Source organism: Pinus tabuliformis, chromosome 2_1, assembly GCF_031772625.1.
Source record: "Pinus tabuliformis cultivar Carrire ecotype Pingquan chromosome 2_1, CPIR1, whole genome shotgun sequence".
Taxonomy (NCBI): domain Eukaryota; kingdom Viridiplantae; phylum Streptophyta; class Pinopsida; order Pinales; family Pinaceae; genus Pinus; species Pinus tabuliformis.
In genome coordinates this window covers 395,284,039-395,308,725 of record NC_142299.1, presented here as the reverse complement: position 1 = coordinate 395,308,725, position 24,687 = coordinate 395,284,039, and the positions used below count along the sequence as shown (strand labels likewise).

The 24,687-nt window shown below is 38.5% G+C and overlaps 1 protein-coding gene across 1 annotated transcript in view; it reads left to right on the top strand.

The window, feature by feature from the left end:
• LOC149200521 (uncharacterized) overlaps positions 1-24,687 on the top strand; it is a 264,887-nt gene that overhangs the window by 89,529 nt on the left and 150,671 nt on the right. Inside the window, exon 4 of the mRNA XM_089400966.1 lies at positions 2,519-2,605. Coding sequence (XP_089257092.1) covers positions 2,519-2,605 — 87 coding nt within the window. The remainder of the gene's footprint in view (positions 1-2,518; positions 2,606-24,687) is intronic.

The window sequence follows — 24,687 nt, the reverse complement described above, 5'->3', positions numbered from 1 at the left end:
CCAGCTCTGATACCACTGTAATGTGCTAGGGTAATTTTGCCTTAGGTTTCAACAAAAATTCTCCTTGTACAATAGTTTAATTTAGTACAAATAGTATATCCTGCAACAAATGGTACTGTCTTTCTCAACCACGCAATAAATCCAATAGTGGTGCACCACTATCACTGATACCACTGTACAGTATTATGATAATTCCCCCTAGGGTTTCTTGGGGAAACTAGGGTCTCCTTACAGAATTTTCCTTATTCAACAATTGCAATAGACAGTAATAACTCATTTAATAATTAGACTCCAATAAGCAATCCTGCTTCTCAACATCAATAAATCAACAAATCCAACAAATTTGTATAGTTCAGGTTCAATAGTTCCAGTTCCACATAATTTAGTATAATTCAATACAACTTCTAAACAGATTTAAAACTTCTGTATCAGGCCCGAGCTATTCTAACTAGTCTGTAGCTCTGGAAGAACTCTTCTTAGCTTGCGTGGGACTACTACTTTTCTTTTTCGGAGTGCGGCTTCCTTCTAGAATTCTTCCAATCTGTTTCAGTGCCTGTGGACTTCCTTAGAGAACCTCACTCTGGTTGGACATAGCCTCAGACACTGTTCAAGAGCACGATTTGACTGCCCCTGACCTCAAGGTTTACCAACATATAAACCCTCAGAGAATTCTAGTTGTGAATCTGCTTGCGAGCCAGAGTTAACCACCCAAATGATTTCATAACGGAGAAAAGGGTTAACGTCTAGCTTCAGGAAGGGCTTCGGCTTATCTTAGAGTAATTTGTTTGATAAAAAGGTTGCCCAGAACTTCGACCTGCCCCACGATTGCTCTCTGTTGGCCTCAGGTGTTTTGCTAAACATTACCAGGGTCCCTTGCTAACTTGTTACAGAGTAACGAACTTCCCAGAGCGATTTTTGTAGAGATTAAGCAATAATTCAGCTTCTGAATGTTGTACTGTCCAGGATTCTAGCTTTTAGGAATACTTTGCTCTTCGAGCCTCAGGAATTTCAGACTACTTAAAACGAATTTCCAATATGGCGAAAGTAATTAGCTTCTAAGGAAATCGGCCAGCTTCATGGATTTGACTTGAGATACTTCGCTGTTGTTTGTATGAACTTTGAAGAAACCATGTGCCAGAACATAAAACCAATAGAAAAGATAAAAGAGAGTGACTAGGTAGGGTGGCATCACCTCCACTGAAACTAGTCTAAGAGTAAAAGGGGTCTTCAACCCTCAAAGCCTTTGGCTCAAGGAAAAAAAGAAACAAAATGATCCAATCTAGTGACGCCTCAAATGCTTCTAAGCCTCTTGTATTTATATATTTTCATTAGGGGAGTTTTCTCTTTAATTAATTGATTGATGTTCACACCAAGCCCCAACTTTGGGCTTTTTTGCCCTAGCTGCCCCAAAACTTGCCCAACCTTGGGTATTTTTGGGGTTTTCCCCTTTATCGAGGACTATAGACTACGGGGATTGATAGGCTACTTCATCCCTTGGGTTAATTAATCTCTTGGGGACATTACATTCCCCCCTTCCCAACATTGCTTGTCCCAAAGCAATGACAATTCTGAGTGCTGCCACTTTTTCTCATCAACACCTGAACATGAAAAATTTCCTTCAAATTTCACTCTCCATTAATTTAGAAATTCTTTACAGTAAGAAAATTAGAATGCAAACATCAAGGTCTTCATGTTAATAACAGATGTCCAACAAAGACATAAAATGTCAAGAAGGACAAAGAAATAACAAAGGATTCAAGAGGCAAGGAGAATCAAAATGAAAAGTGATGAGAGGCTAGAAAGAAATGGACATAGAAAGAACTATTTCCCAAATGATAAATAATAAAACCATAAAAGTTTCAACCAATCAAAGTTTCCTTTGCAGGGGAAGAGATACTGAAGCACATATCCTTGGTAGATTCAGGTTACGCATACAACTTTATCTTAGAGGACTCCATTTTAAAAGTTAATATCAATGTCGCGAACATTGGCATCGGGATAAAATCGGCAAGGGTCCGGAAAACCAAAAAATCGTAAAAATCGGCAAAACATCGACAAAATCATGATACCATCAAAATATCAATAAAAATCGGCAAACGTTGGCTAGGCCAAAAAATCGTGATTTCGAGATAAAATCGTGATGTTATCAAGATGTTCACATTACTGGTTAATATTCAGACCTCAGAAGTACCATTCTTGTTCTTTATGGCTAATCCAAAACCATATTTCAATTCTATTCTCAAGCTCAAAGAAAGGTTCTGTAGAACTTTAACAGATTGTTATACTATTTCTTAAGTTAATCCATTAAATCAACAGATATGGTACTTTGTTTGGGACAGAGACTGAAGGGATATATGGCATTAATACTCTTTGAAATTTTTTAAAATGCTGTTTGATATATGAAGATGAGTATGGATTTCTTATGTCAGTTTCTTTTTGTTTGTATGCACTTTTGTTAGACGACTTATCTGGATAATGAAGTCTTAGGATCTTTATAACAATTCTTTTCATGTGGCAGGTGGCTCAGAAGCTGTATGAAGGGGTTAAAATTTCAGATAATGAAGTTGTTGGACTGATTACATACATGCGGACTGATGGATTACGGGTAGGTACTATGTACATCTAATTACCTACTTTTCATGATTTGAGGACTTTAAAAACAAGCTTCATTGCGGTTGCTATAACCTTTATTTTATGCTATATAATCTGGGGTTTGTGTCTTTTTGGGATTCTAGAGTAGCAGAATGTTACACTTGCCTTAAAAATTGAAACACTCTTTATTGTCAAATCATGAAATTATGAAATCTTGGTTATGTAACATCTGAATACTTCTAAAGAAAGAGTAGAGAAAATCATTGCTCATAGGTCTGGCAATATTTGTTATGAAATTCAATTTGCTATTTTCACTTCTGCTCTTTTATGTTTCAACCTTTTGGTTTGTTTGTAGCTTGGGGACCTATGTGCTTTTTCGCTGAGCAGAAGAGATTTTTTTTGCTTCTTTTCCTTTAGTCATTTCTTGACAAGTATTTGATAGATATTCTCCAATGGGAACCGACTGTTTCCAGAATTTAAGCATGTATCAACACTTCCTGGAGGTTGTCTACTATCAAAATGTCTATAGACCTCAGGACACCTGTTATTTTTGATCCTTCTGTGGATCTCTCAATGAACCCATATGAAAGTATTTATCCCCTTTCTTTTTCAATCAAAATTTTTGAGAGTTTGCATTAGATGCCAACGAGCCATTGTCCTTTGGGTTTGTGGTTAATGTGCCTCTTCTTATCCCTTTAGATCTTAGGCTTTGTTACCATTCATATTGTATGATGATTGTGCTAGATGAAGACCCTACCCATGCAGGTTGCGTTTGTATGATAAAGGCTTAGGAGCCATATTTTGTGGTCTTGGATGCATGTTATTTGTGGATTGTTACTTTGTGTTGGCATCATCATATCACATTTTGGAGGCCTACATCTTGCACATATGGAGTATGATAGAATGTTGGGTTTCTTCATGGATTTTGATTAGCACAAAGCACTTTTGATTAACACCGAGCACATTCATGGAAGGAAAATCTTGAAGCTTGTGGTAGCTTCGGAAAGTCTTTTGTGTAGGCTTGGTGTGTTAGCATGTGGAAGATGATTTATTGCCTCTTTTGGTGCTTGCTTGGTGGAGTAAGTGATTTATGTATTATTTCCTATGTCTAACTTAGGAAAAGTACAATACTTAAAGTCAATTAATTATTGTGGACTATTAAGTTATTTTCTAAGGATAAATAACTTAATTATTAAGTGACTTGAGAAATCATCTCAACCATTGATCTCCAAGATCTTTTAGAAGGGAGATTAGGTTAGGGATTTGGGCTTAATGAAGATTACAAAAGAAGCCTAGAAAAAAAGTGAAGACAGAACAGAATTCAAGAGAGTGAGTCACAACGAGAGAGGGCAATTTTCACTAGTTTAGTGCTCAGTGTTTTACAATTAACCAGAGATTCAAAATTTAACTTAAATTTAACAATTTAATTGCAAGTACTTACTTGGAAATTCTGTTTGAAGGTGATTTCAGACTGTTGTTTCTCCTGCTCCTGCTATCAAACCGACCTTTTCCTCCCAACCTATTTGGGATTAACCTATCCGGTTCCTAGATTCAAAAGACTTTGAAATTGAAGTCTTTTGGCCGCCGTGCCCAAAATTCCAAGAACAGATGCTCAAGCTTCTCAGTCTTTAGTTGAGTCTAGAGCCCTCCTACCACCAAGCTCGTATCTTCTTTCCCTGCTCTCTACTAAGCTCTAGAATTTTGTTACCATCCTTTCTTTCACCCCTGTCATATATAAAATCCCTTCCGTCTCCCCAAATGGTGACTGCCTTGCCTCCTAGTTCAATCCACAATGGGATAAGGGATAAGCTGTAGATGATTCGAAGCATGCATCTGCCACATGTGCTCAAGATTGACAGCAACAATTTATTTCTGAGGCTAGGTTGATTTATGTTTTGAACTTTGAAGTTTGAAACAATTACAATACTTGTTTATAACCTAAGTAACCGAATTCGTTCTGGAGGGCCCACGAATCGGAATGTAAAAAAGGTCAGACACGATTCGCTGCAAAATCGTGTCCAAAATTTATGACGCGTCGAATCCGAAGTGGACACGTCGAATCCCTCTGCGTGTCACGAAACTCAGAATCGTGTCCCGATTTTAGGCATCGTGTCTTGTTTCCAGGACTCGTTTTGGCGGAAAAGTCACCTGTGCGGGTTACAAAAGCACACATTTGTTCATTACAACCACAGTGTTTATCATTTGGCAAGCGTTTTTGGAGCTGTTGGCAAGTGAAGAAGGGTTTGGAGCAAGGAGTTAAGGGAGTAGAGGATTCGGCAAGGAGATTCAAGCACCAGGTAAGTGCATTTCACCTCCATTTTTTTGCATTTCTTATTCTATTACGACAGTTTGTATATGATTTTTTGTTTACAAATTTGTGCATGTTTTGTTCATTTCTTTTACAGTATTCATGGCTCAATCAAAGGCAGCAGTTAGGGGGCAAAGGAAGGGCAAGAATGTCATGGGTGGCGGCAAGAATGTCATGGGTGGCGATGCCCCTCCTCCCCCAATATCATCAGAGTCTGCTGCAAGTAATGTTGAGGGAAGAGGAGGACCTAAAGACTCTAAAGACAATGATAAATATCCATTGTGGAAATATGTCACAAGAGAGGATGGGCCAAACACCAAGGGAGAGGGAGGAAGCAATGTGTAATGGAAATGCAACTTTTGTCACATTTCTTTCAAAAGCACATATTACCGTGTGAAATCACATTTGTTGGCTTTACTGAGTTGTGGGATTGGAGCTTGTAAAGCTGTTTCTTTACAAAAGAGAAAAGAATTGGAAAAGGAGTCCAATGTTGGTATGGAACATGTGGCTTCAAAATCAAGAAAACCCAAGAATGAAGACCCCATTCCATTTTTGAGGAAAACCACCACCAAATTTCCATTTGAGAGTTCTACTTCTACTGGGGGACAAGCATAAAAAAGAAGAGCACTTGGTCCGATGGACAAGATTTTCCAAAAAGAGAGACAGGAAGAGCTTGATCTCACCATTGCCTTCTTCTTCTATCAAAACTTCATATCATTTAATGTTGCACGCTCACCTCTATTTATTGAGATGTGTCGAGCTCTAACTCAAGGGGCTCTAGCAGGGTATGTGCCTCCTGGGCCAGAGAAGCTGAGAACGACATTGTTGACGAAGGCAAAGAAAGAGGTGCAAAAAATGCTTGAGCCTATTGTAGCATCATGGCCAACATCTGGGGTTAGCATTGTTTCTGATGGATGGACAGATCCAACACGACACCCAATCATCAACTTCATGGTGTCTTCCTTGAGTGGTCCAGTTTTCATGAAAGCAGTGGATACACTTAGCGAATACAAGGATGCACAATTTATTGGTGAGTTATTTATTAATAATTAAAGTTGTTGAAGATGTAGGTGTTGATTCTTGTGTGCAAATCATTACAGATAATGCACCTGTTTGCAAAGCTGCTGGCATGATTGTGGAAGCTAAATATCCACAAGTGTTTTGGACACCTTGCATTGTCCATTCATTGAACTTAGCATTGAAATCCATTGCTTCTGATGGGCTTTGGATTGGAAGCATTATTGAGGATGCAAGACATATCCGTAACTTTGTGCAAAATCATACAAATGCCCTCACTATCTACAAGGAGTACACCAATCTATCATTGTTGAAGATTGCTAATACATGGTTTGCATCTTCATTCATGATGTTGAAGAGGTTGAGGGAGGTCAAGACCGCTCTTGGGTCCATGGTTATTTCTGAGTTTTGGTCTTTTTGGAGAAAGATAGATCAGGTAGCCTCTAAAAGAGTGAGGGACACAGTGCTAGATGATGCTTGGTGGGAGAGGGTAGATCTAATCATTCGGATCATGGACCCTATCATTTCTTTGCTTCGATTTGCAGATACAGACAAACCCATCCTAGGAGAGGTTTATGAGGGATGGGATTCCATGATTGAGTCTGTGAGGAGCATTATTCTACAGAGTGAGTGCCCCGAGTATGAGACATTACCAGAGGCCTTCTGTGATACCATACATGATATTATTGTCAGCAGATGGGACAAGAATTATACACCTTTACATTGTTTGGCTTACTCATTGAACCCCAAATACTACAGCCATGAGTGGCTGAATGGTGGACCTTCCCGCAGATTCCCTCCTCACATGGATGGTGAAATCTCACAGGCGAGGAAAGAGGCATTCAGGCGGATTTTTCAGGATAGTGCATTGCTTGCTAAGGTGGAGGATGCCTTTGCAGAGTTTTCCATTGGCAGTGGTCGATTTGGAGGTTATGATGTGATTCGAGACAGGGGGGCTAAGAAGGCCTATTCTTGGTGGGCAAATCATGGGGCAACAAGCCCTCCTCTTCAGCAGTTAGCCATGAGGCTCCTCTCTCAGGTGACTTCATCCTCTTGTTGCGAGAGGAATTGGAGCACATATGGGAATTTGTATAGTGTGAAGAAGAGCAGGCTTGAGCAGTCCAGGGTAGAGACAATGGTGTATGTGCACACCAACCTTCGTCTTATTTACAGGGAGAGGGAAGAGTGGTTGAGGGGAAAGACAAAGATGTGGGACGTCTTTCCTGATGATATGGGTCTGGACACCAGTGTTGAGTTGGCATTGGCCAACATGGATCTCAATGATCCAGTGCTAGAGCCTGTTATATTTGATGACTTAGAGGGGTCAACCTCCACACCAACAGATGCAGAGGCGACTATGGATAAAATGGAGGGGGAGGATGCAGAGGAGAGCAGTGGGGACCATGATGATGAGGACATTGATGTTGATTCTGATGCTGATTGATGCCTTGAGGCTTGTATACCTGTAGTTGTTTTATATTTTCTATTTCTATTAGCCATTGGCATTGCACCAGCACTACCTATGTAACACATTTTGATTTGATGACTTAATGAGAAAACTACAGTTGTCAGTGTGTTTATCTTAGTATCTTGTAGTTGTAAGTTGTCTTTCAGTTATGAATTATGAATCATGATTTAATAGATTTATGTGACCAGTACCACTGACATGTATTTGAATTTTGTATGTACTATGCATGCTAATAGCTATAGATGAAGATCTATGTTTGAAATCAATAAATTTGTATCATTAATTAAAATTTGTGTAATAAATATCTAATTTTTAATATATATATATATATATATATATATATATATGTTTTTAAATATATATGCATATATTTTTTAATAAAATAATATATAACAAATCCTACGTGTCCTGTTCCAGGGGGTCAACGTGTCCGAATCCGACACCACGAATCTCGAATCCTACGAATCCCGAATCCCCGTGTCAGGTGACTTAGTTTATAACATTATTTACTTGTATTTATTTATTATATTTATTAAGTTCTAATATTTGTTTGCAAATATAATTTAATGAAACAGAAAACTCTGATACGCAGAATATATATAAATAAATACTTTATTAAAATGATGAATTACAGATGATGAATGTTTACAGTGAGCTGCCTGGCTTATATACCGCCATGGGCACCCTCTGGGAAAGGGAATGATCTTATGATCGTGCCCTTTCATCTAATTAAATCTAGAATTAAATAATAACCTAAAATTAACTAATTTTTACATAACATTGCCTTCCTCTCGAAAGAATGCTTTGTCCTCAAAGCATAAGTAACGACGGATGTTGTTGAAGAATGATTCGTTCTCCCAGAAAGCGTCTTCTTCGGGTAAGTCCTTCCACTTGATCAGATATTCTAAGATGATCAAGGTCGCACACTTTAAAAGGTCTTGGATTAATTTCCCAAGCTCCGTTTTTTGGTGATGTGGATATCGGTATGGCTTGATGTTGACAGGGTCTGATCTTGTCTTGACTTCTATTGTATGCTCAATTTCCCTATTAGGCGGCATCTTCATAGGTAGGTCTTGAAATACTTTTTCATGCTTCCGAATCAGATCTTGTATCTCTGGTGACTCTTCTCTGGTCATATTTGTAGATAACATTTCTAATTGGTGACATTGTATTGCATAAGCAGGTGCTCTTCTTCGACTCAGCTTCATCATCTGAGATGATGATGTAACTTGATTTTCTGGTGGTTGGAATCCGTGTAGCTTGTACTTCTGACCTCCCCATTTGAATTTTATAAATTGTACTTGATGGTTGGCGGCATAAGTACCTAAAGTTCGTAGCCATTGGATACCTAAGACTGCATCTACTCCTCCTAACGGTACTGTGAAGAATGGAGACTCTAGATTAAAGTCTTGAATCTGCAAATTGACCTTATGGCATTTCCCTACCTTTTCAATCTTCTTACCATTAGCTACCATCACTTTCATGTTTGGTAAGGGAAATGAAAAGATATTGAGTCTCTTTGCCACGGTTGCATCTAAAAAATTGTGTGTGCTTCCAGAGTCGATGAGAACCACTACGTTGTTCTTCTTTATATGTCCTTTTAACTTTAAGGTCTGAGGTTGTGATATACCTGTCATAGCTGATAATGACACTTGCGGAATACTTACGTCATCTAATTCTGGTGAGAATTCTGGGGCGTATTCTATGTCTTCTATGTCATAATCTTCACTGCTTGAGTCATTGGTTGCTTCACAATTATATAGGTTCTTTGGTTCTTTTCCTTTAGCACATCTATGTTTGGGGTCCCATTTCTCACCACAGCGTTTACATTTACCCTCTTTTATCCTTTGCATTTCCACATTAGATTTTTCATCTTCACGACGATGTGGTGGAACATATCTTGTATTATTTGAGTCCACATACTGAGGTATCCTTCGTCTTGCATAAGCTTTTTCCGTTGTTGACCAAAATATTGGTTCGGATTTCTTTTCGGCTGTTTTTGCTTTTCGTCTTGCTACTTCTATAGATGTAATGTCATGCATCTCAAGTTCTGTTTGTAAATGGGTTTTGAGTCCCGAGATGTATGACTGAATTAGACGAGATTCTGATATCCCAGGTACTCGTGTTACTAAGGTCTCCCATTCGAGTGTATTCATCGACACTTCCTTTTTGTCGTAGTTTGATGAGTTTTGAAAAGAACTCTTCTTCCTTTACACCTTGGAATCTTTTGAAGAATGCATCTTTAAATTTCCTCCAGCTAATGACATGTGTTGTCTTTTTCCACCACATATACCAGTGATATGCTTCTCCTTCCATTTTCATGGATGCATGCCTGAGCTTTTCGTCATCGTCATTGATGTCATATATCTCAAAATATTCTTCTGCTTTATTTATCCATGCAACATTGTTTTTTTCGTTTCCATCGAATTTAGGCATCTCGACTTTTGCTCGTCGCTGGTATGTTGCTACTGGTTGAGCAAAAAAAGGGTGTTGATTGGTAAAGTTATCCCAGAGTTGCTTGTTTGTAAAGGCTGTGTTACTTGCTTCTTGGTGGGGTGCCGCTGATTTTCTTGGGGATTCAACCTTTTCATGAGAATTTGTTGACTTTGTTGAATCTGATGAGAGATGTTCTTGATTTTCTTCACCTTCTTTTAGCAGTTGTTCGGGCGTACAATTCGACCTTTTACACAGAACTTTTAGCATTGTTAAGACCTCTTTGAAGTTTACTCCTGTTTGGACATGTTGACTTTCCATTTTTATCTCTATTCGATTTGTCGTATCTTCAAGATTTTTGATTTTGTCCGCTTGCTCCCCAAGCTTGCTCTCGACTTCATTTAATCTTTTACTGACCTCGTCGTGGTTGTTATTTATCTTTTGCTCTGCATCCAACAACCTTTTTTGAAAATCCGCCATTGTCATTGTCGACATTGAGCGGGTTTGCGGAGGCGTGTATTTATTTGCCAGCTAAAATATTTTTCTTCCCTCCTTTTTTTTTTTTTTTGTTAGCTAAAATAAATTTTATACATATAAATTTTAATTAATTAAAATAAATTTAATTAATTAAATTATATATATATATATATATATATATATATATATAAATAACTTTTAATTAATTAAAATAAATTTAATTAATTAAATTAACTTTTTATATATATATAATTTTTAATTAATTAAAATAAATTAATTAAATTATATGTATTATATATAATATATATAATATAACTATATATATATATATATGTTATATATTATATGTCACGTTATATATATTATATATATATGTTATATATATAACTATTTAATATAGTTGGGTTATATATAACTATATAATGAAAATTACCAATGAAACAGAAAATTGTGTGAAGACTGCTACGAAATAAGAGATACGTCACTGAAAATCGTGAATACTGCTACCAAATACGACTTTATTTTCTGAAGGAAAATCGTATTTAGAATGTTCAGTTGGAATGAAACGCTACGTCCGAGAGTCAACGGCTACAGTGTTTGACGTATCTAGGGACACAACGCTTGACGTGGGGGCAACAACCTCTTAATCGGTGTGTGCATATGCAACTACTCGTCGGTTATGCGAGAGGTACGGGGGAAGGCACAACGGAATGATGTTTGGGCAATGCGGCAGGGGTAGAGGGCGTGGAGTGTGACAAAGGGTTGTGGACTGTGTGTTTTGGGCAATGGAACGTAGGTCAGCAAATGGCGAGTGAACAGAGTGCGGACAGGAGAATGGTCGTGGGTGAACAGCAAGATGCAGCTGGACTGAGCGAACTGCCTGAGAACCGAACCGCTCCGATACCAATGAAACAGAAAACTCTGATACGCAGAATATATATAAATAAATACTTTATTAAAATGATGAATTACAGATGATGAATGTTTACAGTGGGCTGCCTGGCTTATATACCGCCATGGGCACCCTCTGGGAAAGGGCATGATCTTATGATCGTGCCCTTTCATCTAATTAAATCTAGAATTAAATAATAACCTAAAATTAACTAATTTTTTACATAACATTTAATTACATTTCTCTATTTTTGTTTTTGTATCCCAGAGGAACCCAACAACCTGCCTGACACGTAACTACCAGTAAACCTCTGGGGGCTATGATATGTCCTCCTTCCCATAGCCCGGGTCACAACAAGGGGATTTGAACCTGTGCCTTATGAGTTTCAACAATTTCACATTTCTCGGATTAACCAATTGAGCCGCCCCCCCCAGGACTAATTACATTTCTCTATTAATTTAGTTATAATTATGATTTTATAACATTTGTTTATAAATATAATTTATTTATGTTATTTTATTAATTTACTCATAAATTATATAATTTATAATTTATCAATTTTATTTCATTTCTTCATTAATTTACTGATATATATAAATTTTAAATTTTCTTTCGAGTTAGGTATTCAATTACTATGCATACTAGTGCAGTACATTCGATGCATGCATATGTAGCTAACATATGCATGCCTCGTATGCATGCTAATATTCCATTTTACACGAAATTCGAGATGGATCATTACAACTAGTGCGAGTGGCTCAATAGATTGAAGCACAGAGGAGAAGTATGAGAGAACTCGAGGGAAATTCAGGAGGTCTAGTTGTGGAGATTGCAGGGTTGAATTGATAAAGAGAGGGAGGTCGATTTTATTAGAGTAGTCGATTTGCTAGAGGCCGAGTTTCTTAAGGCACAGTAGCAACACATGGGAGGACGCAAGGTCAATTTGCTAGTAGATTGATTGGGCCGAATTTCTCTAGGATGATTTCTAGATGGTCGAATTCCTTGGGCCAAATTAATCCTATGGGGGGCTTGTTACCCACCATTTTGTAGGTGAGATCCCTAGGAGATTTTTTTTTTTTTTTTTTTCCTGATGATGGTCCTTAGCTGACAGTGAGCATCCCCTTGCAGCCACCAACTAGCTCATTGTTGTGAAAATTTCTGAATCTAACAAACCAAAAATCTTAATGCAGTAAACTGACTTGCATTGCCTACTTGTGTTCTTCATCTAGCAATTTATTTTCAGAAATATTTAGAAAATATTAATGCAAATACACTGTAGCCTACACCAATATATATGTCAAGTACTGAAAAATAAATGAGACAATCACACAAAGGACACACTTAATTTTGGACTAAACATCCCTGGAAAAACTAGTGCAATAGCTTTGAGGGTTTTCTATTATTAAGAAGTAGTTCTGAATACAAATGCTGGTTGCCCTCTCGACAAACCAATGACAGAGAAATACAATGGCGAAAACTTGAGTAAGTTTTATCTCACTTCACCTGGCAGATTCTGGCTGATTCGTTAACAAAATTCGCTGGCCCTGGCTACAGTTGCGCTGCCCCTTCGCAGTAACTGCGTGGGCCTGTGTGGGCCTCTCTGAGGCTCTTCCTCAGTTCTTCTGCCCACTGCATCAACTTTCCCGACAATTTTGGCTCTTTGCGTGGAAGGCAACTTTCTTCCTCTGCGCTGGCCCTTCTGGCTCTGCATCAAAAGCTGTGTGGGCCCAGACTGCCCCAATGTCAGCGCTCATGGCGACTGCGCTGCCTCCAGAAGCTTCTGTCCACCTCTCTGTCAGTATTCTTGAACTATCACTGCCTCTCAGCTGCAAGATCTCCCCAATTGATTTTCCTCCTGAGAACTTTTCACCTTAGAAAATTGATTTCCTCAATCTCTCTGTGTGTCTTCTCCAACTGACCCCAAGCCTCCATTTATACTTTTCTTGTTGAGAAATCAACGACCGTGATCTAATCTCTAATCAATGGCTAAGATTAAATTAGACTTGATCCTCGTCTCTTAGAAGCTTCTCACCCATATTTTCATTAATACCCATTAATATTTTAATTTTCCTATGTTTAGACTTAGGAACCACATTAAAAATATTAATTATTTTAATAAAATACAATCCGGGTGGAATTTCTCCGAACGATTTCTAGGTCTTGGAGATCTCATGTGTTCTAGCCCCTCCACAAAATTTCGGAGCTAGAGCACATCCGATGCTACCCAAAAATCAACAATTGTGCTGTTTCTCCACCACCTGAGCCAACCATGTGGTCCCTCACCCATCTGTCATGATCATATGTTTGAAGGTGGGCCTCCCAAAACTACAGGTATGCCTTGTCATTTGGTGATTGAGTATTTTAGTTTACTTATCGTGGAAACTCTTGGGCATGGATTAATATGAAGATTTGGCGTAAAGAGTGGACTAGGTCTGTGCTCTTGTCCCCTAGGTCTCTTTTAGATGTTAACCTTGGACCCTAGTCTTGTGGGATCACTTTTACTGACCAGTGGGCTTTAGGGATAGTAGTACATGAGAAACCTCGATTTTGGTTGCCTGGTACCACTCCCCGCTCCACATATATCATCCCCCTTCCACTCATTATAATCCCATTCATCACTCCTCCCTCTCATCACAATCTTCTGGCAACTACAAAGCACAATAATATGAGTAATGATCGTGATAAAAAGTTCTTAGGGATAATCATTCATTCCACCATTGTGTAACAAGGAAGGCTCCGCATTTCTAGATTGACTCGTGTTCCTTCTCTTAGTGATTCCTCTGACCTCACATGGAAACCTTATTTTCCCACCTCCCGCCCGTAAAATCATCCATGTGTTTGGGTTTGCATTCACTCTTGGATTTGTTGCATGAGTAATCATATACGCAGATATATTTATATTGACTTGATGATATGTTGGTTGCACTGGCTTTATGATTGCACTTAATATTAGCTTCGTTGTATGCGTGTTAGGGTAGGATGCATTGCATGCTCATTTTCTCATTGGAACTAACATCATATGATATTTCTCATGGTAGATTAGATGCATTTAGATTAAATTTGCATTATATTTACTTTACTGTTGATTTTGTGGCCTAGCACTAAGCATGGGTGATCATACGACATCATAGAAACATGTTGCCCTATGCGTTTAGTCTTTGATATGTGCAGGTAAGAGGTCTACGATAACCAAGAGATTTCTTGTGTTCTGGTGACCTCCCGTTTGAGTAGCTTCGCCCACTTGTCCGAGAGCTCATGTCCCAGTTGGAGCCAAATGTTACCCACCATTTTGTGGGTGATACCCCTAAGAGAATTTATTTATTTATTTATTTTTTATTTTATTTTATTTTTATTTTTAATTTTAATTATTTTTTATTTATTTATTTTTTTTTTTTTCGTGATGGTCCTCAGCTGGTAGCGAGCAACCCCTTGCAGCGACCAACTATCTCATTGTGCCATTTCTCTGCCACTTGAGCCAACGATGTGGTCCCTCACCCATTGTCATGATCGTATGTTTGAAGGTGGGCCTCCCAAACCTACAGGTATGCCTTGTAATTTGGTGATCTAGTATTTTAGTCTACTTATCATGGAAACTCTTGGGCATGGCTTAATAGGGGGATTTGGTGGAAAGAGTGGACTAGGTATGTGCTCTTGTTCCCTAGGTTTCTTTTGGATGTTAAGCTTGGACCTTAGTCATGTGGGATCTCTTTTACTGACCTTTGGGCTTTAGGGATGGTACTACTTGGGAAACCTCGATTTTGGTTGCGTGGTCCCACTCTCCGATCCACATATATCACGCCCTTCTGCTCATTATAATCCCATTCATCACTCCTCCCACCTAGGCCCACATTCCTCCACTAGGTCCACAAAGGGTCAGCCACCCCCTCCCCTTTGCCCACACCTTGGGTTGGGCCTGGAACGATACCCGAAGGTCCAAAATACCAGTGATTTTATTTTTCGGTAATTCAAAATTTATTTGGCTAAATAAATAAATTGTTGGGAATATACTTAATTGCCGTGAGAAAATAAATATGGTTGGTATTTGGAAATTTAACATGGTACAAGAGCTTTCTAGATAATTCTGAGATATAGATCCTAGATCATGAGGGTTTACAATAATGAGTTTCTCCTTTTTATGGTAGAAAAAATATTTGTAGATTTTGTAGCCGTGGTCAATTTGTGAAGGTGGCATCACTAAGCAGTTTGTGATATGAAGATAGGTTGGATGAGGCTGCTAATTTCAACCTTCCCAGCAGTAGAATTTCGACCTAGTAAATAGCCTAGTAAATCCACACGTGTGAGAGAGAGACAACCCACAAAACTTCGATTTTCCTTCTCCAACAAATCTTCTCCTTCTTTTGCAACTTCACACTTTTTCTACTTCCTCTTCTTGGATATCAAACTTGTGTGAGAGTGCCCTCCAAATGAATCGAATTGCTTTGTATATATACCCTTTTCTGGAGCCTGAATTACCCTCATGTAGGCCGACTTGATTAGGTAAGGGCCGACTTGGTGTGGAGGAGACAAATGACTTATTTTACTCAATAATAATTACATGATTCAAAAGTCCAGGAAGGGTCTCTTTAAATGGATAATGACTCTAATGACTCAAGACAAAACCTAGAAGTCCTCAATGGGGACTTTGACCTAAAACATGATGACCCAAGCATGAAACCCATGCTTTAATAAGTCATAACAATAATATAAAAAATTCTTTCTCTTTCTTTTGATAATACATTTCATTATGACTCAAATACAACTATGAACACCGAACCTAGTTACATTCTTCAACACATCCAACAGTCAAACAAAAATTGGATATGCCATAATTTGCACTGTGGTCATACAAAAAATTTGTAACTTGATTTAGGAAGCTCGATTCCTTTGTATACACTTGAATTATTTGACATATAAGAATATCACAAACTTCAGATTAATACAAACCTATATACTTGAATTAAATGTCACAAACTTCAACCTCCAGTTAAACTTTGGTTTATTATAGACCTGTTGTAACCCTAACCTTGCCCTGTAGTAGTCCTTTTCTTGGCCCAATAGATTCACTATACCTTTTGCTGTTCTCTGAGGCTACTCGGGCCTCCAATTTGCAACCATACATGCCTCTTGGCCCTCTTGTAGTAATCAACCAAGACCTTTTTCATTATTTGAAGTTAGGGCAGATTTAGGTTAGAAATGCAGTTGTCAACCACAGAAAATTCTTCATATAAACTCAGCTTCAGGTGAATACATTCTCCATAGTCTTGGCTAGAAAAAATCAAACCTTGTTCTTAGCGTTGATACCATGTTGAAATTCTAATACAAGAGAGAATTTCTAGACATGAGAATTACTTGTGATTATTATTTGTGCTTCTTTTTAGCATTCACTTCACTTATTTATGTCATCAAGCAATTATACATTCAAATATATAAAAAAAGGTGCACAAGAGACACAAGAGATTAGGCCAGAGGCCAGTGCAAAACCCACAAGGGGAAAACCCATCAATTCTTTCCTTATAGATTATTCGTCAACAAGAGAAATCCAAGTAAAACTAACCAGTGGTCCAAGTGCCAAGTTAGCCCTCCAAACTTTGCCTTCTTGTAGCTAGCATCATCAGAGCTAGTAGTCTTCCAATAGCTTGCATTACACATAGATTTGGTCCATCAAATATGTCGCATGTCATAGAGGTCTGTTGCATTTCAAAAACTCGCATTGTCACATAGAATGGATACCACGAGTAGCTCACTTTACTTCATAAGTTTATGCCTCAGGAGATTCCACTAGTAGCTCACATATGTACCTCAAAATCTGCCACAAGTAGCTTGCATATGTGCCTCAGGATCTACCACAGGTGGCTTGCATCATCATAGAGAGAAGGTGCCATAAAGGACTTGTATTAACTAGAAGAATATGCCTCAGATTTGTATGCCACAGATTCGAATTATTCAACTGTAGAAGATCACCAAATTGCCTACCAAATGGTGGAGGGTAGGTGCTAATATATAGTTGTTCGTTCATGTGAAGAGGCATGTACTTTGGGCAGGTCGACTGATCTTTCTGGAGGGTCGACTTGGCAACGTGGAGGGACAATTGACACTTACAAAATTCAAATTTTCTTCTTTTCACAAGGGTTGCAAAGAACATGCCCCTTTACATTTTGTTTTGGCTAAAACAAAGCATGAAGAACATGCATGACAATGAAAATAATAATAATATATTTTCTTCTTTTTTGTTTTTACATGAAATATATATTGATACAAATACAATGACAATTATGAAGATTGAACCTAGTTACAATTTCAACATGTTGGATCTTGTCAATACAAACATTTAGGCTCGTTCAAATCCAAACCTTGCAGCAAAGCATAATCTTAAAGATATGAAAGCAAGGTGTATAATTTTGGATGGTGTGAGGGATCACATAATTCCTCGCTTGTCAAGGAAAGGTACTGGATGTCCGATGTGGGTAATTTTGACCAGTCTTTATTGAAGCACGAATGAAAACAAGAAAATGGTGTTGCGGGAGAGATTAAACAACATTAGAATCTGATCTAAGACTGTGACATCTTACCTCACGAGGATCGAGCAGGCTCGTGATGAGCCTACATCTGTTGGGGAAATTGTGATTGATTCACAGTTGGGGAAAGTCGCTCTGAAGGGTTGTGCTAAGCACTGGACCACCTTTGTAGATGGGATCCTTAGTAGGCAACAAATTCTTGATTGACGCTGGTTGTGCGATGACTTCATCGAGAAGGAGATCTGGGAGAACTCATTGCTCAGAGGACAATGAAAGGGTACTAAGGAGAAAGATGAGCTTGCACTTGTGACACAAGCGAAAAGGGGCAAAGGGAAGGTCATGCAGAACCAAAGTAGAGGAGAACTTACATAAAATAAAAAGGAGGACATGAGCAAAGTCAAATGCGTTGCTTGTCACAAGTTCGGGCATTTTGCTAGTCAGTGTCTAAACAAGAATAATGGCAAGGGAAAGACAACTATGCCAACATTGCGTAGATGGAAGAGATGGTTGAAAAGTTCAAGAAAAAATTTGCCTTGGTGCCTTGCCTTTCTGAACCATCATGAGAAGCATTTGGACAAGCCTTAGCAAAATGATTTATTACTGCTGAAACCTTGTATATCAGACTTTAATGAACATATATCAGATCTATTTTCATTTATATCAGACTTCTGATTTCATTTAGCACATCAATGATTGAGAGCATATAAATTGATTAGCCTTTTATGTTAAGTGTGCAATGTTCTTAGGATTATGTGGAGTCTTTTTAGATCACTTTAGAGATGATTATATGAGAATAGTACCACTGCTACAAGGCTACTTCAGATCTGATCATGGAAAACAATGAGGAGAATAAGGGGCAAGAGAGCAAACCCTAGGCCTAAAGGCCTTGTGAATGGATGGATGAGCTTCCCTTATTGAGTTAGACCCTTCCAACCACCTGCAACAAAAATGTTAGCTTGAAAATTATAGATCAACCCTCTTATGATTTGAAGTTAGGGCTTCTAGGGCTGATTGGTAGATCAATGAAACTTCAAGGCCTTGAGATGATTCCTCAACCAACGACAGGTCTGCAAAACCAAGTGTTAGCTTGAAAATATAGTGGATAGTGGATCAATGGCAAAAAAATTATGGAAATCAACTCAAACCCTTTCCAAACTTGCCATTAAGCTCGCAACCACAAATATTTGTGCCAAAATCAAGTCCCAAACTCAAAACTAAGCCCAAAATTGACTGCGACTAGGGAATAGAAGGCCACCTAGGCTCGTGGCTAGGGTGAGAAGGCCATGTAGGCTTGCGGCTTAGGGATGCAAGCCCACAAAGGCTTGCGGCCAGGGGTAATCAAGCCCTCAAAAGCGCTGCAATTAGAAAGAGAGAGCCCTTAGGGGCTTCGACCTAGCAAGATAAGCCCACAAAGGGCTGCAGCCAGGCCTAAAAGGCCTTAAAAGCCTTGCGGCTAGCCAAAATAGGCAACAACACCCCTTCAACAACAAAATTTTAAGTTTTTACCTCAGAAAACACTGCAAAATTGGCTCCAAGGGTTGTGGCCTCCTTTCCTGGTTAAGCGTTGAGCAACTAGGGCCTGAAACGACTAGATCTTACCCTCTAGGGCGTAGGTCAACCCTCAAAACCCCATCGATTTCTTCCTTCATGTTGGACGACTTGCTCAGAGGGCTTAGAAACGCTCAATACCCTAGCTGTCTAAGATAGGTGATGCTAATGGCTTCTCAAAATCAAACTCTGTTTAAACCCTCAGCCAATGTACTTGCAAAATAAGAAATAGAGAGCCAAGCACCCAATATATACGAAAAAAACCCCCCAAAACCCAATAGCTATACAAAAATAGAAATATAGGTTAGTTTATAATACAAGGGTTAGTGGAAAAATAATTTTACAAATACTTACACAATAAAATTTGCTCTCATTAGCATATTAAAACTTTATGGCAAAAGTGTAAAAATTTGAAGATAATAAAAAATTAATTTTTTAAAATTTTGCAAAGCCCTTCTGCATCATATTTTTTGTTAGATCAATATTTGGAGCCAAACAAGGGTGTGATCCCCTCACAGTCTGTGAACTTAGAGGCCAAGGGTTGGAGCAACCTATAACTCAATGCACTTCGAATGACAAATTATTAAACAAAAGGGGTTCAATTCACACAAAGGATCTATGAACCAAAAGATACCTGCTAGATCCCCTCAACCCAGAGTGCTTACTCTAGCCCAACACCTAGGGCAAGATACCTGTGCCAATAGATGTTCCTACTTCTCGAAATTGAAATAATAATCAACATTATAATAGTTCAAAGCATATCATTAAAACATCCAACACATACCACAGATCAACGAGCTAGAGACACCTTGAAATTGAACCCCATGAAGAATTTCAACGCCCACTCCGGTTATCAATTTTACTTATCACTCCATGCATTTAGTTTTTAAATCCAAGCATGATAAAAAATTCTAAAATCTGGAAATCACTTATAAAGTCACTTTTAAATTAAATGTAACTTTACCACTTATCAAGTCACTTTTAAATTAAATTGACTTTACCACTTATAAAGTCACTTTAGGGGAAAAGTACAAATAAATTTTGGACACTTTTCCTCAGGGCAAAGATCAAAGCCTTAGGGAATTGCTTGTCCTCTGGTACCCAAATTTTAACATTCCCTCTTACCGAGGAAAGTGTTCCTCACCACTCCCATCTTGTCTCTAAAGTAGACACGCTTGCCCCGTGGTAAGGCTTTGGTAAAAATGTCCGCTACCTGCTCATTTGTGGAAATGTACTCAAGCTTGACAACTCCTTTTTGAACATAGTCTCTAGTGAAGTGTTACTTGATCTCAATATGCTTTGACTTGTTATGAAAAACTAGATTCTCTGTGAGTTTTATGCAACTTTGATTATCACAGTAAATTACTGAAGGTCTCAATGCCTGACCAAATAGACCAAACAACATGTTGCGAAGCCATATGGCTTCACAACTAGCCAAACTTGCAGCCATATACTCTGCCTCAGCTGAGCTCAATGCAACTGACTGTTGTTTCCCGCTGATCCACGACACAACTGCTGAACCCTACCCAAAACAACACCCAAAAGTACTTTTCCTATCTGAAGCACAACCTGCCCAATCTGAATCCGTGTACCCTACCAGTGTCACCCCATTACCCTTTCTATAATCCAAACCAAAATTCACAGTCCCATGCAAGTAACGAAGAATGAGTTTTGCAGCCACCCAGTGCACTCTCCTGGGCTCGCACATGAATTGACTCATAGTGTTAACTGCAAAACTATATCTGGTCGAGTGTTGACCAAATACATCAATTTACCAATCAATTGTCTGTAGAGAGTAGGATCCACCAACTCAGATTCAGAAGCGTGAAGCTTCTTCCAGTTAGTGATCATAGGTGTAGACATGGATTTGCAGTCCTCCATGTGAAATCTACTAAGAATATCCACAATGTACTTCCCTTGCCCTAGGATGAAATGCCCCTCCTCCTGCCACACCTCCAAATCTCACACAACTCTGAACCAATGTTGCGAACATCGGCATCGGGATAAAATCGGCAAGGATTTGGAAAACCAAAAAATCGGGAAAATATCGGTAAAAATCGGCAAAACATCGAAAAAATCATGATACCATAAAAATATCAATAAAAAACGGCAAACATCGGCTAGGCCAAAAAATCGTGATTTCGAGATAAAATCGGGATGTTATCGAGATGTTCACAACACTGCTTTGAACTGCTAGATTTGCTGTCGGTCTTGTCTCGGGTGCTGCTACTCAATGCCATCAGGGGCTGGAATGAGAACTTGTACACCTTGGCATGGCGCACAACAATCACTCTAGCTGAAGAAGCTGGAGTTCTCCTAGGATATATAAGCACCCGCCCTCTCCTGAACAACACATCATACCCTCTGCCCTCAAGTGCTGAGACGGATATCAAGTTCTTCTTCATTCCAGGCACATATAGAACATCTGACACTTTCAAGGGAGGTTTGGGTCCCCTATCAAATGTCAATGTACACACACCGACTGCTCTAACAATGCTGTCATCACCAAGTACTGCCTCCATTTCAGTATCATCCTCTGAAAGCTCTGAGAAGTACTTTCTTACTCCTGTCATGTGGCGGGAAGCGCCACTGTCAACATACCAAATGCTAGAAGATGCTCTACTAGTAGCGGGGAGTGCACACTCCCTCTGAACCTGTATGGCAGGTGATCCTGCACTAGTGGCCTCACAGGCTATGAACCCAAACTCCTGATCAAAGCTCGTTGAGAAGCTCTCTATCTCTGCAGAAGCTGCCATGGGTTTGTCTCTCCCTTTCTTGTTCTTCTTCTCTGGACACACAACAACATTGTGTCCCAACTTTTGACAATTCCAACATTTGACTTTGGAATAGTCCTTCTCCTTGTTCTGCTCCTTACCTTTACCTTTGCCTTTGTTTCCACTGTAGGAAGCTTGCTTCTTTGCTCTGCCCTTCTTGCCTCTTGCTAACAATGCCACATTGTCATCCTCCTCCACCTGTTTGGCTACCCCAAGATGGTTCTTTCTAATCTCATGCTGAATGCAATCATCCCAAAACTCTCCCAATTGGGAAGGTTTTCCCGTGCAACAAGGCCATCCACAAAATTCTCCCAAGTTTTGGGAAGACCATTCAAAGCAATCCTCACCAACTCAGTGGGTGCAACGATCTCACCTACGGCTGCCAACTGATCTCTCACTGAAGTGATCTTTGTGAGGTATGCTGTAGCACTGTCAGTCTTAGCCATTTTAATGGCCCTCAGTTTCTCCTTTAGGACCATTTTTCTGTTTTCATTTGAGCTTTGGTAAAGACTGTTCAAGGCTGTTCACATCTCATGTGCATAAGTCTTTCCTCTCACATGAGGAATGGCATGACCTTTGATTCCTTCCATAATCAATCTTTTTTCCTTGGCATTCTTTTTCTTAAACTCTGCCAAATGTACAGGGTCAACAGGTACTGCTATTGGGTTTCGTGTGGTATTTACCATAATGCCCCAGACTTTTGCTTCCTCAAAGATGCTTTGGATTCTCTCCTTCCATGCACTGTAGTTGTTTTGCCCATCCAACCTGTCTTCCACTCTCAAACCCAAAGACATGTTTCATTGCCCTACCAAATTGAAATGTTTAAATCTGTGGTAAAGGTTTTGTTTTCTGTGTAAAAATCAGCTTGCTTAATTTTCACTTTGCTGTCCCAAACTGTACTTTTCAGCCAACCAGGTTCTGATACCATGAAGAATTCCAACCCCCACTCCGGTTATCAATTTTCCTTATGCATTTAGTTTTTAAATCCAAGCATGATAAAAAATTCTAAAATTTGGAAATGACAATATTTTTTGAAAACACAAATTTAAAGATTTCAAAATTGCTGAAATTGCAGAAATAAAACACAACAAAATTATGGCAGCCACACATAGAAAATAACACAGTGATTTTTGGTCAATGTGACACTGGAAAAACACCCTACAACTCTTGGGGAAAACCAGTTTGAGAGCTCTTCTTTATTTTTGAAAATGCTTTTACAGAGAAATTGAAATACATAGTGAAAATTCCAGCAACCACAAATTACAACATATCTCGATTTCGGTGTTTGAACTTTTCCTCGAAAATTGTGCTAATCAGAAAACAATGTAAACATAAATTTTCCAGCAATAAAACAACATTAAATATTGTACGACTTGCCTCGAAATTCGTGCCCATAACATGTACGGATTGTACGGACCATATGGATTTCAACAGTACAATTGCCTCAAAAATTGTGCCCAAATCTGCCTCGAAATTTGTGCCCTTGCTGCTGCCCCTCTTCCTCGATTTCTGTGCCTTTCTCTTACTGTACGATTTTGCCTTGGGATGCGTGTCAATAAATGCTCCTGCCCAAATTCGCTGAAATGTCTTCTTGCTGCTCTCCTTCACTTCCTCACTGCTCAGATATTTTCTCCTTGCTCTCTCTTCTCTTTCTCTCAAATGCCCATGAAAGAATGAATTGATCTTTTTTTTCCTTCTCTTCTCCTTTTACTCTCTAAATGACCTTTTGGGTTACTCTAAGATCTAATGGCTGAGATTCATTTAGATCTAGGGATGAGAATAAATGTGCATTTAATTCTCACTTTCTATTTTGTAACTCACCCATTTAAATAAAGATCCACTTAGCCTTTTATTTCCATAGTCACTTTTTCACTTTCTAATTATTCATTGACTTTAATAAAGTCACCTTTAAATTAGAATGTAACTTTACCACTTATAAAGTCACTTTTAAATTAAATGTAATTTTACCACTTATAAAGTCACTTTTAAATTAAATTGACTTTACCACTTATAAAATCACTTTAGGAGAAAAGTACAAATAAATTTTGGACACTTTTCCCTAGGCCAAAGATCAAAGCCTTAGGGAATCACTTGTCTTCTGGTACCCAAATTTTAGTGCCCCAAAGAGTTTTTATTAAGTGCAAAGAAATTCCAGTAGAGCCTTGCTTAGTACATCAGATAATTGTTACATCATCCAAAGATGAAATGAGGAGCTTCATAACTTCCTTATATAGAAAATGAGAGAAGAAAACCCCTCCAAGTGAAAAATAACGGCAAGTTGGCTTGATCCTCGTCAAAATAATCTCATCCATCAAATTTAATTTTGAAGTAATTTGATCTCCATTGTCGATTTAATTTTATTATTTTATTTTTAAGGAAAATTTCGAATTTCTCTTGAAACCCTTTTTTATTAATCCAAAACATAATATTTTGGACTAATGTCCAAAACAATCCACTTTGACTTAACCACCAAGGTCCAAGGGGTCAATTTCTCTTAAAAAATCCATTTTCCCTTGGCGGAGGACCTCCAAATTTTAATTATTTTTTGACCCACGATTTTTTTGATGATTTTCCACTTGGAGAGAATTTAATTTCTCTCAAATTATTTTTTGACTCAAATAATTAATTTTCTGGCTAATTAATTTTTTATTTTATTTTTGCCA